We start from the raw sequence: 16,354 nt of genomic DNA, 5'->3' as shown, positions 1-16,354 counted from the left end.
TCTTGATAACTTTTTAGTGACGCTCACCTGGATCTGATTAATATCTACTACAAATACTCAATGCACATGAGACATCAATCCGAATATATTACATAACATACATGATGGATCCAATAACAAACGCATATGTTATCCTACCAAATTCTTCGAAGTTCTTTAACTTAAAGGGCACTTACACTAGTAATAGAATCACTTTGCTCGTAATAGAAATAAGCAAAAATAATTAACGGTCTAGAATTAAGTAATATTATTCTAGGAAGTTGATATTTCAATTTTATATCTTCACTGATGTGATTCTTGATATGTCAGCGTGATATAATTATAAATTAAAAACAATTTTAATCTCCAAAATTCTATTGTAAATACAGAGCTAACATATCAACAATCATGTCATTTGTTATTCTAACTTTGTGCATATAACATTATAAGTATTTCATCCCATTTAACGATGGTCACGATCACAACTCTAGATAACTAGTAATAACTTCTCGTTAGGCTTACGAAGCCCAAAGAAACGACACATTAATGAGAGTTCTAACCGTAGTCTGTGAGAATAATTTGATGTGTTTTAACGATTAGTTAAAGCTAATAAAAAATTGTCACAATATTTTCTTGCCGTCCAAATGGGCCAATACATATGGATTAAGCCTTGTTAAATAAGGCAGACACTAATACACTATGACCCTTATACACAATAAAAATAGCAACTGAACACTATATCTGAGTATCTGACCCTCTTAGCACCAAACAAACCTGAATCAGACAATCCTCATATGAGTCATAACAACAAATTTAGTTCAATTAATGTCACAATCTCTGGCAATCAATAGAGATTAAACTTATAGATAATCTCCAATCAATTCATGAAGAGTTGTAGCACATATTGTAAACAAATAACCAAGCATATATAATAAACCAAAAAAAAAAAAAGAAACCGCGTATTCTTTGGAGTGGCATGGCGACTTAGCATGAGATAACTTATGCAGGCAATTATGCTAGTAATGACCTGTGGATTAGTTAATAGTAATTTCGTGAAGATGGAGATTGTCCAGAATGAATAAATCAAAACAAACAACAGAAAAAGGACCAAGCCGATAGTCAACACCAATTAAATTCATTCTGAGGCCTAGCTAATATACAACTGGAGGGCACAAGCTCAAAGAACTGGTCAAGCACCTTTGTTTGGTTATGCATGCATTTTACTGAAAATTTCAACCCATTGGGGCGGCATCTCTCAATACATCTATAATAATCTATAAAAGGAGGAAACATTACATGCTTATTCACACATCAAAATCCACTTCGTTTGTTTAAGATTTTGAGACGTATTACTTTTTATATTCTCCAATGGCTACTAAAACAATTCTCTTGTTAGGATTCCTTGGTCTAGTTTTTTCACTTGCCTTAGCTGATCATAGCCCACTTCAAGATTTTTGTGTCAGAGACGCAACAAGCTCAGGTACTATATACATAAACAAACAACGCGTCGGAGAAGACTCCAGAAATGGATGCCTTTTAAGCATCGACTTCTTATTTGATAAGTTTTCTGATGATTTTACTTTTTATGGCAGTACTGGTGAATGGTTTTGCCTGCAAAGATGCAAAGCTAGTCGAAGCCAAAGATTTCCATTTCAGTGGGCTACACCTGACGGGTAACACATCTAATGCAGTTGGTTCCAGGGTGACTCCAGTGACAGTTGCCCAATTTCCAGGTCTCAACACTCTTGGCATTTCGATGGTCCGCATTGACATTGCTCCATGGGGCATTAATCCACCTCACACTCACCCCAGGGCCAGTGAAATATTGACTGTTCTGGAAGGTACTGTTGAGGTTGGGTTCATCACTTCCAATCCTGATAACCGTCTCATAGTGAAAGTTCTTCAGCCTGGCGATGTGTTCACTTTCCCGGTGGGTCTCGTGCACTTCCAGCGCAACGTTGGAAACTGTAATGCCGTGGCTATTGCCGGTCTTAGCAGTCAAAATCCTGGAACAGTCACTGTTGCTAACGCGGTCTTTGGTTCTAAGCCTGACATTTCTAGCGATGTTCTTGGACAGGCTTTCCAGGTTGAGAAGAATGTGATTGAGCAATTACAGGCGAACTTTTAAGTCAACCATATATGCATTTACTCTGTGTAACCTGTCCATTTGTCTTATTTAAATCGTTCTCAATTCTTAATCACAATAAATAGCCATGTTTGTTCATTTGTTCATTTGTAGTTTAATTTCATGTGTCCATTGTAAAAGACAAGCTATGAATGACACTTGCTGAAGCTATTATTATCATTATTATGATTTTGCTTTTATTTATTTATTTATATATTTTGCTTTTGCTTTTGATTTTGATTTTCCCTTCTCTTAAATAACTTGAACAAAGCAAAGGCTTTTCTTCTAGCTTGAGACTAGGGACCAGAGATCACTTTTGCACTTTATAATTATTGAAAATCAATTAAATTTGAGGGTATTGATTACTATACAGACTTATTAGTTATATAGAATTTATCACAAGTTTATAAAAGAATTCGGTAAAATTCCAAATGAAGAAAGAATATTGCAAGAATAAAAATTCTATAAAGTAGTTAGTAGTTAGTAGTTAGATTAAGTAAATATAAACCGTGAGACTATTTACACCTCACTCTCAAAGCCTATTTTATATTTATATTAGTATAAATTTAAAAAAAAAAAAATTGATTTTTATTTCATATATTTTCCTAATTCCAATACAAAATTGATAGATAATTTCTTAACTAATTAAATATAAAATATAAAATATAATTAAAACCACAAGTACTTTGTTCAAAATGGAATCAAAACTTAATCTTAACATTTAAATTACATTTGTACAAAGCAAAATGGGTGTCTAGAGTATCAATATGGATCAAATAACATCAGAGATTTTTAGCAAATAAAATGAAAGTTTAAAATGAATGGAAACATCTTTAAGTCAAAATTAATAAAATAAAATAAAACAGAAAAAGAACTTGAAATTTTTGAAAATTTGAGTTTCTCCTAATAAACAGAAAAAGTTTTTTATTTAATCATCATAAGCTTCTCTAGAGTTGGCTAAGCAGATGAATTGGATACTAATGTATAATAAATATATAATGTTTGGATATTAGTGAACAAGTATACTATACATAAGGTATACCACATTGCCTATATACGTACAAATGAGTACCTGTCATGTATATACTTTAAAGAGTGGTGCTACTGGCCTCCCATAATTTAACTTAATAAACCTAGCCTTTAAATTTACCCCAATAAAAATTTTAAACATATTTAAATGTCAAAATAAATCCCATCGATTTACAAACTAACCCTTATATTTACATTTTAACTACTCATGTTATATTTTCTCAATCCTTGTTTTATATATACTCTTTTTTATTTAACATGTCAATTAAATATAAATAGTGCACATTGGGATCACATGCGTTTTCTTTTTTTTCTTTTTTCTTTTAAAAAAAAAAAAAGAATAACAAATTTATAAATTTTGTAAATGTGCAAATCTATTGAAAGTTAGAAACAATAATATATGATAAAATAAACCCAAAGAATTTAATGCATAGATATTGTTGATCATATTTGTTAGCTTATAACACATAGATTAAACTATTCTTAATCTTGATTGGGATAGTTTCTGTAAAAGAGACGAAAAACTTGGGGAACCATCGAACTGTTAGGCTAAAAAAAGAATTAAACAAGTTGGTATGAACAAAAATTGGTTTATATTGGTGCTATATCCATCATTCTTATGTGGTCTTTGACAGCTATACAAGGCTGCTAGGGAAGAAGGTTTGCAGTTTTACATACTAAATTTTACTTTATATAAAGAAACTGCAAATTCTTCTTCTCTCATATCTTAAAGCCATTAGTCATTGTAATTAGAGTTTTATTTTTAATTTTTATAATTACATTTTCAAATGGCCTCACATCATATTTTTTTCTTTGGCCTCCTCGCTCTTTCTTTCTCCCTTGTATTGGCAACTGATAACAATCCTCTTTTTGATATTTGTGTGGCAGACCCAAAAGGTCCAGGTAATTTTATAAACCCTAATTATTTTATGCATGAGAAAATTCTTAATCCTTTTTTTTTTTTTTTTTTTTGATCCCCCAGAATAAATTTTCTGGCTCCACCCTTATGGTGTTATAAATTAACAATACTATCTTTATTTTATTGAACGGTCTCACCACATCAGTCCAATGAGGTGGTGAGACTGTCCAAGATAAGTGTTTCTCAATGTAATGTTTTATTTTGTCTTTGATTATATATTTGTACCACATTGTAGTGACGGCAAGCGGACCACTCTGCAAGGATTTGAAGCTGGTTCATGAAAATGATTTCTTCTTCACCGGACTTCACAAACCTGGAAACACATCAAACCCTCTAGGCTCAAAGGTAACCCTCTTGAATGCACAGCAGATTCCGGGACTCAACTCTCTCGGCATCTCTTTCGCTCGCATCGACTTCCAGCCCGGAGGAATCAACCCTCTTCACCTTCACCCTCGTGGCTCCGAGATCCTCACCGTCATCGAGGGTACACTCGAAGTCGGATTCGTGACCTCGAGCCCCGACTATCGTCTCTTCACAAAGGTTCTTCAGAAGGGTGATGTGTTTGTCTTCCCTGCTGGCCTCGTCCATTACCAGAAAAACCCAGAACATGTTCCTGCCGTAGCCTATGCATCTCTCAATAGCCAAAACCCCGGTTCCATTCTACTTGCAAACACTGCGTTCGGATCTACACCTAAGATTAACACTGACATTCTCGTGAAGACCTTCCACCTCGATAAGAAAGTTATTAGACACGGTCAACAGATGTTCTAAATCCAGGATAATTAAGTTTTTATCAGTGTGATTCTGATTTTTATGTTGTAAGCTGTTGGATTCAACTTGGGTTTGATTTTCTGTTAATATCCAAACGTTATTTGCTCGGCCTGTTCTCACAATTTGTTTTATTAATGTACACTTCAAATTATATTTATAGTACTTATTATCTATTACCTTGTAAATGATATCCTTGGTACAATTAATAATTTAATTTTATGAGTGTGCATGGTTTTTAAATTTGGAGCTTTAATTAAAGGAGTGAAGAAGCAACAATAGCATAGATATTTACATAAGATAAAATTTAGGTGATAAATGAAACAAATCGGAGTCTCTCTTAGATATATTTTTGAATTCTTTTAAGAATTTTACTACTTGTATATGATTAATTTATTTATTTTTTCACCCTTGTTTTGTCGGAAATATAATTTGGTACCCCTTGAGGGGACGTTTCGTTTAGGGAATGCTGATCGCAATGTGTGTTTGGTTTAGGATTGTAAAAAATAACACTGGTAATCTATCTTTTAATCTGACAATTATCATGTTTGGGTTTCAAGTGATGAAAGATTCTGATAACCGACTAATACTAATAGTGATTACTGTAAGTAATATAGGAGGTAATCAATTACCATTTGAAATGGTGTTATTTTTTTATTACCGGGGTAATCCACTGTTCATACCAGTTTTTCCTATAATTAATAAACATTTGGGACATAAATGCCCTCATATGTTTACTGAATAACAATTAGCCCAAATGCGATAAATGACTTCTATAATCTCATAAATTAATTTTTGGAACAGAAATACCCTCATTATTTACATGAATAATACCCAAAATACCCTCATTCACTCAAAATGACTGCCCACTATCGCCAGCAGTTATTAGAACGGTGTACTACTGGCCGAAACTAGCTGACCGTGCACCGATCTGGTTGTTTTCGACCAGATGGCCGTAGTTTGGCTGAAAATGGCCAGACCATGGTCATAAACAGGCATAGATTTAACCATTTTCGGCTAGATTGACGCACGGTTGGCCAAATTCGGTCTGTTGTGCATCATTCTGGCGGCGGCCATTGGTGGTGGTTGGAAGCCAACAATTGTCTTGGGTGGTTGTGAGTATTTTTTTAAAATTTTAAACTTTTGTTGTTGGGATGTTTTAGCTAAATTTTCAAATATAAGGAGACATACTAAAATAATAATAATAATAATAATATTAAAAAGGAAGGGTAATTCAGTAAAAACTACTCCGATAATATTTTATTCCTCCCAACCAAATATATTAATTATTTATACTTACCAATCTAAACAAATATATTAATATAACATTCCTCATTAATATTCAAGGTAATCTATCTTAATGATAATTCTATCTTTTCAATAATAAAAAATTCTTCAAACCAAACGCTAATGCACTAGACATTATATAAGGATACATCAAAAAAATCTTTAACGCAACAGAAATATTTTGCCAATGTATAATAAGATGAGTTAATGTCATGTAAATATTCAATTAAAAACTAGCAATATTAATATTGGTTTATCAATTGCATCTCATGTAGTACTTCCCAATGATCCTATTTGTTAGCATATAATAATACATGGATTAAATTATTCTTGATCTTGATTGCGATTGACTTCGGTAAAAGAGAAGAAAATTTCGGGGAACCATCCAACTATTAGGCTAAACAAAGAAGTAAACAAATTGGCAAAATTGGTTTATTTTTGGTGTATTTTTTTTTTATCATTCTGAATTATGTGGTCTTGGACAGCTAAACAAGGCTGCTACGGAAGAAGGTTTGCAGTTTGACTCTATATAAAGAAACTGCAAATTCTTCTTCTCTCATATCTTAAAGCCATTAGTCATTGTAATTAGAGTTTTATTTTTAATTACATTTTCAAATGGCCTCACATAATATTTTCTTGTTTGGCCTCCTCGCTCTTTCTTTCTCCCTTGTGTTGGCAGCAGATAACAATCCTCTATTTGATATTTGTGTGGCAGACCCAACAAGTCCAGGTAATTCTACAAACTCTAATTACTTTATGCCTGAGAAATACCTATATGAAATAGTTTCACCATTTATTTTGGCTGATGCGGTGAGACCGTCCAATAGATGTGTTGTTACATATTTGACGAAATTTCTCTTTCATCTACCAATCACCATGATTCATAAATAACTGCCTATTTTCATTCATCAATATCTAACACCGTAAAAGATGGTTTTAAAAATTAACAATAAAATATGATAAGACTGTTCTATATAAGTATTTCTTTTGTCTTATGTTTTATTCTTGTCATTCATTATAAATTTCTACCACAATGCAGTGACGGCGAGCGGGGCAGTCTGTAAGGATTTGAAGCTGGTTCATGAAAATGATTTCTTCTACACCGAACTTCACAAACCTGGAAACATATCAAGCCCTCTAGGCTCAAAGGTAACCCTCTTGAATGCCCAACATATTCCAGGGCTCAACTCTCTCGGCATCTCTTTTGCTCGCATCGACTTCCGGCCTGGTGGAATCAACCCTCTTCACCTTCACCCTCGTGGCTCCGAGATCCTTACCGTCATCGAAGGCACCCTCGAAGTCGGATTTGTGACCTCAAGCCCCGAGTATCGTCTCTTCACAAAGGTTCTCCAGAAGGGTGATGTGTTTGTCTTCCCAATTGGCCTGGTCCACTATCAAAAAAACCCAAAGAAAGTTCCCGCTGTTGCGTATGCATCTCTCAATAGCCAAAACCCTGGCTCTGTTCAACTTGCAAACACTGTGTTCGGATCTACACCTGAGATTAACACTGACATTCTCGGGGAGGTGTTCCAGCTCGATAAGAAAGTTATCAGTCACGGTCAAATGAAGTTCTAAATCCATAAGAATTATATGTTTTCTTAGCGTGATTCAAATTTTTTTGTTGTAAGCTGTTAGATTCAACATGGGTTTGATTTTCTATTAATACCCAAACGTCATTTGCTCAGCCAGTCTCATAATGTTTATTTAATTTTTATCTATATCACTTCTTTTTTTATTACAATTGTGGTTTTGTAAATTATATCCTTGGTTAAATTAATAATTAATTAATTGTATGAGTGTGCATGGATATTGAATTTGGTTAAAGTTTAGGTGTTAATGAAACAGAGATTTTCTCTTAAATGTGCTTATTTATAAGAAGGCATATGGTCAAAATTGTGGAACATAAAAATTTATAGATTAAAATTATAAAACACTGACCATATAGATTAAACACATGAGACATAGATTTATTTTTCTATTTTGAATTGATGAAGATAAATTAGAGTGCATTTTGGTTACATCAACAAAATCGTTTGCTAAACAACTTTTGAAACTGATCATAAAATAATCAAATTTATAAAAGAATTTGAAAACCTACCTTTTGTAGCTTTTCAAAATCAGTTTATTTCTTAAACAGATTTTATATATGTACAATGTCAATAATTAAAAATGCTATTTGAATTTATATTTGATTAATTTAATAAATAGTAATTAAATTGAATGAATTACCCTTTACCCCAAAAAATATATTTATTTCATAAAATAAAAATAAAAGTATACTTCTAGACTGTTGTCAGAACAATGTCATCGGACCACCATCAGTGGTGGCCACCGACAACCACCTCCAATGACACATGCACCAACAATTAGAAAGATTGGCAAAAACCGATCTATCTGATGTTTGTGAAATCTCCGCCATGCGACGTGGCGTTTGGTCACAACCGAAGAATGAAGTTATTTTGGCCTCCTGCGATGAAAGTCGGATCTTTCACCGACAACAATAGTCAGCGACCATCACGGTTCCAACAACTGACCGGTAGTTATTTTTAATTTATAGTTTTTATATATTACGATTTGTTTTAAAATATAGATTAAATATTAATTATAATTTAAAATAATGATATTGAAGACATAAAAAACAAGTTCATCTTTGTCTTTAGAAATGTTATAACAATTTAAAAATCTATTTTATCAAACACAATATCATTGATTTTAAATATCAAAGCAATTTTAAAAATTTTCTTTACCAAACACATTAAAAATTATTTTTAAAGCTTATTATTTTTGAAGTGGGATAAAAAGTTATAAATCAGTGGTGGCCACCGACAACCACCTCCAATGGCACATGCACCAACAATTAGAAAGATTGGCAAAAACCGATCTATCTGATGTTTGTGAAATCTCCGCCATGTGACGTGGCGTTTGGTCACAACCGAAGAATGAAGTTATTTTGGCCTCCTGCGATGAAAGTCGGATCTTTCACCGACAACAATAGTCGGCGGCCATCACTGTTCCAACAATAGACCGGTAGTTATTTTTAATTTTTAGTTTTTTATATATTACTATTTGTTTTAAAATATAGATTAAATATTAATTATAATTTAAAATAATGATATTCAAGACATAAAAAAATTCATTTTTGTCTTTACACATGTTATAACAATTTAAAAATCTATTTTATCAAACACAATATAATTGATTTTAAATATCAAAGCAATTTTAAAAATTTTCTTTACCAAAGACATGAAAAATTATTTTTAAAGTGGGATAAAAACTTATTTAAATATAAATCTACAGCAATTCTAAACTAGCTCTTAGTGAACGAGTAGATGAAGATAATTTAGTGAAAGAGAAAACAGAAAAATTAATTTTGATTCGGTTTGGGCTTCCAAATATGAGCTGTCCAGACCCTGTTCTTCTCCTGGTTGAGTTTTTGAGGTAGAGTGTTGAGTTTGCCCTTGTTTGGTTATCTAACCAGAGTGCCTGTATTTTGTAGGCTAGAAGTAAAACTTAAGGCTGAAGTGGGTTGATTAGTGGAAGCTTGATTATGAGAGGAGTTTTGATTTGATGAGAGAACAAGAAAGACAATTGAAGAAAATTGGAGTATGCACAAGAAATATAATGAGAAGAAAGAATTGTATTTTATTGAATTATGTTTTAGATGTATTCGTATCACATATTTTTACAAATGTGGAAAAATAATCTCACAATAATGTTTGTAGTTTATCTAAGTAGGGAAATAGAATATCTCATAATAATGTTTGTAATTTCTCTAAGGAAATAAAATATCTCATAATAATGTTTGTAATCTCTTTAGGTAAGGAAATAGAATATTAACATTTCATATTTGCATATCAAAGACTCTTATAATGATATTTTTATTTACAATTGTATTCTTTGTTAAATAGTTTACCAAAAGACATAATTTTACATGGGGAAAAAAAAAAAAAAAAAGCGAGCCACAATATCTCAACACTGTGATGACTCTCATGCCATTTGAAACTGGCCTTAGATTGGTGTTCTGCATAAACATCCCAATTTTAAGCTTCCAATCACAAAAAACATTATCAACGTGTTTTCTCATATATATATATATATATATATATATATATATTGATGTGCAAGAATTTAACTATAGTAGATATGGTTAACCAGCTAGATCCTAGATTTTTTTTTTCTAAAAAAAAGCCCTTATTTAAAGAATAATGTTCTCTTGTTTCGTCTTTTAAATTTATATTTCATATTGTACATCTTAAAATAACTTAGGGTATAATAATAATGAGCGCGGTGGAAGTACCAAATAGAGGGATTAGCCATTTCCAAAAATGAAATACCTTGCCTTGGATATAGCAGTCCTTGAAGATATGTTTGTCTTTATCATCTAACAATGTGTCTTGATAGCCTATAAAGTTGCAATTGTGGAACGCTGCCTTATCTCCTGATATTCTCATGCTGGTTACTTGTGCACCCTCTCTTTTTTAATTTGGCATTGGAGCTGAATTCTACGAGAAAATATTAAATTGTCAGAGTTATGAACAAATGAGACTCAATGAAATAATTTAATAAATTCAAATATGATTGAATCAGTATTGCCTATTTATACAAAAATTAAGTTATATAATAAGGAAATATAATATTGTAATAATATCTAAAATCTCCTAAAATAAGGAAACATAATATTGTTTCACAATTAAAGAAACATATTATTTGCATTCCATTTTGCACTTTAACACTCCCCCTCAAGTTTGTGGTCATAAACCATAAACTTGCGTAAAAGATACAAATGTCGGTGATTATGTCAGAGTTTGAGCTTTGATTGTTTGCCATTGGAAATTTTAACCGAGTATCTGTTTGAATTGCAGGGATAGAAAAAGAGGCTAGCTGAGTATTGTGCCAACCAAGTATCCGTTTGAATTGTAGGGATAGAAGAGAGAGGTTACCTGAGCGAAAGCTGATTCAACCTGGAAACTCTGATACCATGTCGGGATAATGAACAAATAAGACTCAATGAGATAATTTAGTGAATTCAATTATTATTGAATTAATTATAATTGAATCAATATTGCCTATTTATACAAAAATTAAGCTATATAATAAAGAAACATAATATTGTTTCACAATTAAGGAAACGTATTATTTGTATTCTATTTTGCACTTCAACACAAACAAATAACAAAATTTAAGATAATCACAGTTTAGTGATGAAGGTGTAGTTACTAATGAATTCTCAAATGTAGCAATTGCACTTTAGCTTATATCGCCTGCTCTTTGTAAGTTACAGTTACAAACAAGGCAACATGTCTCTTACAGAGTTCAAAAGAAGAAAATAAAAAAAGTTAAGTCAAAATATAATGCTATTGTCACTAAGTTTTGAACCTATAAAGCATAGTAAATACCACAAATTCAATATCAACAGCCACAACAGACTCTCTCTACCGCACTATAGCACTATACACGTACCATATTGAGTCGTTGTCCCATTGAAACAAATCTTTGGCATCTCATTTGGGTCCCGTAAAAAGTTATAAATGCTTTGACCTGTCAATGGTGACAAACCTCCACCGATTTTAATAACCACTCTATTTGTGTTCGACATCGGAATGTTGTTTATTGCATCAGTCACCGTTCAAAATTTTTGCTACCATCTTTCATGAATTTATAATCTTAACAATAGCCTTTTCCGCAGCCAAAAGCTTCGTCCAAGTTGGATTCTATCTAATTTAACTTATAGCCTGTTTGGTTTAACTTGCCCTTCCCTTCTTTGAATTTTTCGATATTATAGTCAATCCATTTGTTGAGTTTCGATTCATTTGAGGGATGAGTCTTGATTCGCAAATTGCAATTAGGAAGAGCTAAGAAAAGAATAAAAATTTTATTAACAAGGTCGCAAGAATGGTAGACTGTTTCATTTCTTGAGCCATTATTGAACACCTTCTCGATGATACAAAGAATGAAGTGTTATTGAGTGTTTGCAAATATGAAGGAATATCGTATGTAATTTTGTTTGTGCTTTTCTTTTTCTAATAATATATCAATAATATTATACCCACAATCTTTTTATACAATTTTTTTTTCACAAACTTATGTAACAAAAAATGATTGAGTGATTTCAACTCAATCATCTTTTATCACATAAGTTTATAATAGAAGATTTATATAAAAAATTTGGTAGTATTACTCATAATATATTATGAGGAAGTGTTAGTGAGTATTTATAAAGTAAACTATTAGAGTATGTGAAGTTGTTTTGTGTTTTTGCTTTTGTTAGTTATCACAAGAATGCCCCTTGCGAGAAGTTAAATAGCATAAATACCTTTCGTCTCTCTTAATTCGTAAAAAGGAGCTTCAAATAGTTAAAAAAAAAAAAAAAAAGTGTATTTGTAACAATAATGTGTTGGAAACATAAATTAGAACTCCTATTTAAAGTAAAACAGATCAAATATAGTATTTTTAAAGAATACTTAATGAACTGTCATAGAGTTAATACTAGTGTCAAGGATTATGATAAGAAGTATGGATAGTTGAGGAATTTTGAGGTTGTTTATTCAAAAGAAATTGTGGAAGCTAACAAGACGCTATTGACTTCCTTACTTTGGATATGTTAAGTAATATTTTGAAGGTGTGTAAGTCATGCTGTGGGTAAGATTGGAAAAGGATGACGGGTATTTATTCAACTTCATTGATGTGGTAGGATTGTAAAAGGATCGTTTGTATTTAATTTTGTTCTCTAATATGATAAAAGATTGTAAAAGACCTTCCATTTGCACACATGATTTTGATCACTATAATCTTCATAGCAATATATTTCCAATTTATTAAAAAATATATATTTTTTTTTTATAAACGGAGTATTTAGACCAACTTAAACGCACCTCAATTAATCTTCTAAAATCCTAAAACTAATATAATTGTAACATATTGTAAAAGGCGTTCCATTTGCACACATGATTTTGATCACTATAATCTTTATAGTACATTTCTAATTAAAAAAAAAAAAACCTTTACAAGCGTTCTATTGACTATTTAAGGACAATTAACATTATAAAATATATTTTTTTTAACCCAAACCAAATTCTATTTTGACTAGGATTACAAATTATTTTTCCATCAACTACCTTTTCTATATGTATGTATATATATTCAAAATGTATTAATTATTATGTGAAAGTGGATAAATAAAGTGTTTAAAAAATTGTAAGAATCATATCTGTGTCTTTTATCTTTTCAACTTCTAATAAATGTTAAAGTCTAAGACTAAACGAAAAAAGAAAAAAAGATGAACCCTTTAGAATCGGGGTGGGTGGGGTAGCTCTACAGGCTACTTCCCTTTGAAGAAAGATAAATATCTGTGTAAGTCTGTCAGATACCATATGCCCCAGTTGAAGGGGTGGGTGGCTACAGGCTACTTCTCATTTCCAACACAAGCGGTGACAGACAGAAGCTTATATGTATGAGCAAGTACGTGTCTCAATGTTAAGTGTCATCGGTGTAACGCACTCTCAAACATGGAGACACCTGTATATTTTCTACTATATATATAAATCTTCACTGCCATGAGGAGCAAATTAAACCTAACATAAAGCAGAAACGATGAAGGCAACTTCAATTTTCTTATTTCCAATAAATTTTTGCATATCACATTGTGTAGTTTATGTTTCTCAACATACAGTACTGTTTATATAATATGAATGAATTTATCTTAACTTACAGAAAAGGGCATCAAGCTTGAAGAAGGAAGTAAACTCTCTTCACTTGAAGGTATGCAACTTCCTTTATGCATAAACGTTAAAAAAAAAAAAAAATACGTGTTTAATTTACAATATGGTTTTTTTACGTGCTCTTGTTTTCTTAATTTACATGCCGTAGGGTGCAGGATATTTTCCAGAAGAGATATTATTACAGAAGATGAAAGTATGCCTCTGCATCTTTTATATGCTTAATGTCATTCTTACTCTATGATTCAATCAAAATTCCGGCTGGGTTTCGCGATAAAATAACTCTCTTCTGTTAGTTTAACTGGAATTTGAAATTGCATATTTATTTTCATCTATTTTTTTCCAACTGTTCCATGTATATTTTCCCTTCACCATATGCTACGTTTTCTTTTTGTAAGAGAAAGAAACCAGAACAATCAGAAGACGATTCTTGTGAAGAAAAGGTATGCAACTTTTCTTTAAATTCAAGTTTATACATCTTAACATTTTCAGTATGTCAAAGAATATGTCTCCGTAGTTATTCTGTTCATATTCTGCTAAAATGTAATCCTGGTCTGTTTTGAAAATTGCTGCATAATCTCTGTGATATTAATTTGTAGGTGTGCGGTGACTATAGTCACTGCTAAAGATTCATAATTAAGAGATAATGAAAGATATATATCTTCAGAATAACATTCAATTGTTTAGAAAACTTTTAGTTATGTTTTCGGTCGCGGGATTAATTGCAGAAAGCAGAATATGGTCCAGAGGAGGAAGTTCCATCAGATCTGAAGGTGAGTTTATCTCTTCCATCCTTGCTAATATGCTTTGTTATTCCTATTATTTCATATATTTTTTTCATTGTCATCAGAGTCAATTTGGCTGTGTAACATAAAATTTTGAGCTGCCAGTGATCACTATTGTTCTTTTAGCTTGAGATATAACTGCGCGGGCAAACTCTTGGATGTCTCTCTTCGATAAATGAAAACTTAATCTTGTAATATATAGAGTGACAAGGGGAAAAAAGATTGAAACACATCCAGTGGATGGCTTTTTTTTTTTTTTTTTTTTTTTTTAATTGTCGATAATTGTAAAATATAATTTTAGGAGGTTGATGAAATGATACCAGTGAAGATGAAGATAATGAGGAGGTAGGAGGAGGAAGAGCAAGAGGAGCCTTCAAAGCTACTCGTCACTCATGGCTTTCATTTGGTTAAAGGGAAAATGGGTCATGGAATGGAAGACTATATTGTGGCAGAAACTAGGGAAGTCAATGGCCATGAGCTTGGACTATATGCAATTTTCGATGGTCACTCAGGACGATATGTTGCAGAATACTTACAATCTCATCTCTTTGATAACATATTAAGTCAGGTATGAAACTGGGTTTGCCTTCAATTAAATTCTTATTTTAGTTGATAGAAATCTTTCCAAGAAAATTCATTTCTTTAATTGTCTCGAGATTAGCCTGATTTCTGGACAAGTCCTAAGAAGGCTATCAAGAGAGCATACAAAGCCACAGATGATGAGATTCTGAATAAAGTAGTGGAATCACGAGGTGGGTCGACTGCAGTTACAGCAATACTAATTGACAGAGAGAAGCTAATCGTGGCGAATGTGGGAGATTCTCGAGCAATCTTATGCAGAAATGGTACCACAAAACCCATAACAGTGGATCATGAGCCCCAGAAAGAGAAAAAACTTGTTGAGAGCAGAGGTGGATTTGTGTCTAAAAGGCCAGGTAAACAATGCAAATATTAACAGCCAATTTACAACATAACAATAAAAGTCGGTTTCCAATGAAACTAACAAGTTAATGAAATCAGGGAGTGTTCCACGTGTGGACGGGCAGTTGGCAATGACAAGAGCTTTCGGAGATGGGAAACTGAAGGATCACATTACTTCAGAACCAGATGTGAGGACGGAGATGATAGACAGGGATACTGAATTCCTCATTTTGGCTAGTGATGGCCTGTGGAAGGTATGATTTTGATTTTCATGTCATTATCAAGACTTGATTCATTACATAGACGACAAATAATTGGGCGACAGACTATGTATATGATGTTAAATTTGATTATGCAGGTGATGTCGAACCAAGAGGCTTCGGATTACATTAGGGTGTTGGATGATGCTCAAGAAAAAGCGGAGAAGTTAATTGAAGAGGCTTTGTCGAGGATAAGTCTTGATGATATCTCATGTATAGTTGTTATGTTTACATGAAGAATCTTAAGAAGCTTTCTGGAAATTGAGAGATTTTGTACTCTTTTCGAAACCTATCTTAGAAGCATCTTCCTTTAAGCAATAAATTAGCTTTATTTTTTAACTATATAATGCCTCCAAAAGGTCTTATGGGATCTAATATCTAATTAGATAATCCTAAAAGGAAACTACTAAAATATCTAGTAATTCTCCTATTTAACAATCTCACTAATTCTAATATATAAACGAGCAAAAATAGTATGTAACTAAACAATTCTAGTCTAGCATTTATATGTTACTGAACAAATTCTTTGACCTTTCATTAAGAGTAATAAATTATAATTCAGAATC

At 32.1% G+C, this 16,354-nt stretch overlaps 4 protein-coding genes across 4 annotated transcripts; all 4 read left to right on the top strand.

Moving 5' to 3' along the window:
- Nucleotides 1-1,306: 1,306 nt before the first annotated feature.
- On the top strand, nt 1,307-2,167 carry LOC116145903 (putative germin-like protein 2-1). The gene is made up of 2 exons (XM_031431340.1): nt 1,307-1,459; nt 1,572-2,167. The coding sequence occupies exons 1-2, from the start codon at nt 1,348-1,350 to the stop codon at nt 2,105-2,107; spliced, it is 648 nt and encodes a 215-aa protein (XP_031287200.1). The 5' UTR covers nt 1,307-1,347; the 3' UTR covers nt 2,108-2,167.
- A 1,754-nt stretch (nt 2,168-3,921) lies between these two features.
- On the top strand, nt 3,922-4,823 carry LOC116145923 (putative germin-like protein 2-1). Its single transcript, XM_031431352.1, has 2 exons — nt 3,922-4,036; nt 4,288-4,823. The coding sequence occupies exons 1-2, from the start codon at nt 3,922-3,924 to the stop codon at nt 4,821-4,823; spliced, it is 651 nt and encodes a 216-aa protein (XP_031287212.1).
- A 1,899-nt stretch (nt 4,824-6,722) lies between these two features.
- On the top strand, nt 6,723-7,682 carry LOC116145906 (putative germin-like protein 2-1). The gene is made up of 2 exons (XM_031431344.1): nt 6,723-6,837; nt 7,147-7,682. Exons 1-2 carry the CDS (start codon nt 6,723-6,725, stop codon nt 7,680-7,682), a joined length of 651 nt encoding a protein of 216 aa, XP_031287204.1.
- Nucleotides 7,683-15,010: 7,328 nt separating this feature from the next.
- Nucleotides 15,011-16,074, top strand: LOC116145950 (probable protein phosphatase 2C 28). Its single transcript, XM_031431376.1, has 4 exons — nt 15,011-15,175; nt 15,269-15,542; nt 15,628-15,782; nt 15,887-16,074. Exons 1-4 carry the CDS (start codon nt 15,026-15,028, stop codon nt 16,022-16,024), a joined length of 717 nt encoding a protein of 238 aa, XP_031287236.1. The 5' UTR covers nt 15,011-15,025; the 3' UTR covers nt 16,025-16,074.
- Nucleotides 16,075-16,354: the final 280 nt, after the last annotated feature.

Source organism: Pistacia vera, unplaced genomic scaffold (genome assembly GCF_008641045.1).
Source record: "Pistacia vera cultivar Batoury unplaced genomic scaffold, PisVer_v2 Contig47, whole genome shotgun sequence".
In the NCBI taxonomy this organism is placed as follows: Eukaryota; Viridiplantae; Streptophyta; class Magnoliopsida; order Sapindales; family Anacardiaceae; genus Pistacia; species Pistacia vera.
This window is presented reverse-complemented; position numbering and strand designations above follow the sequence as displayed.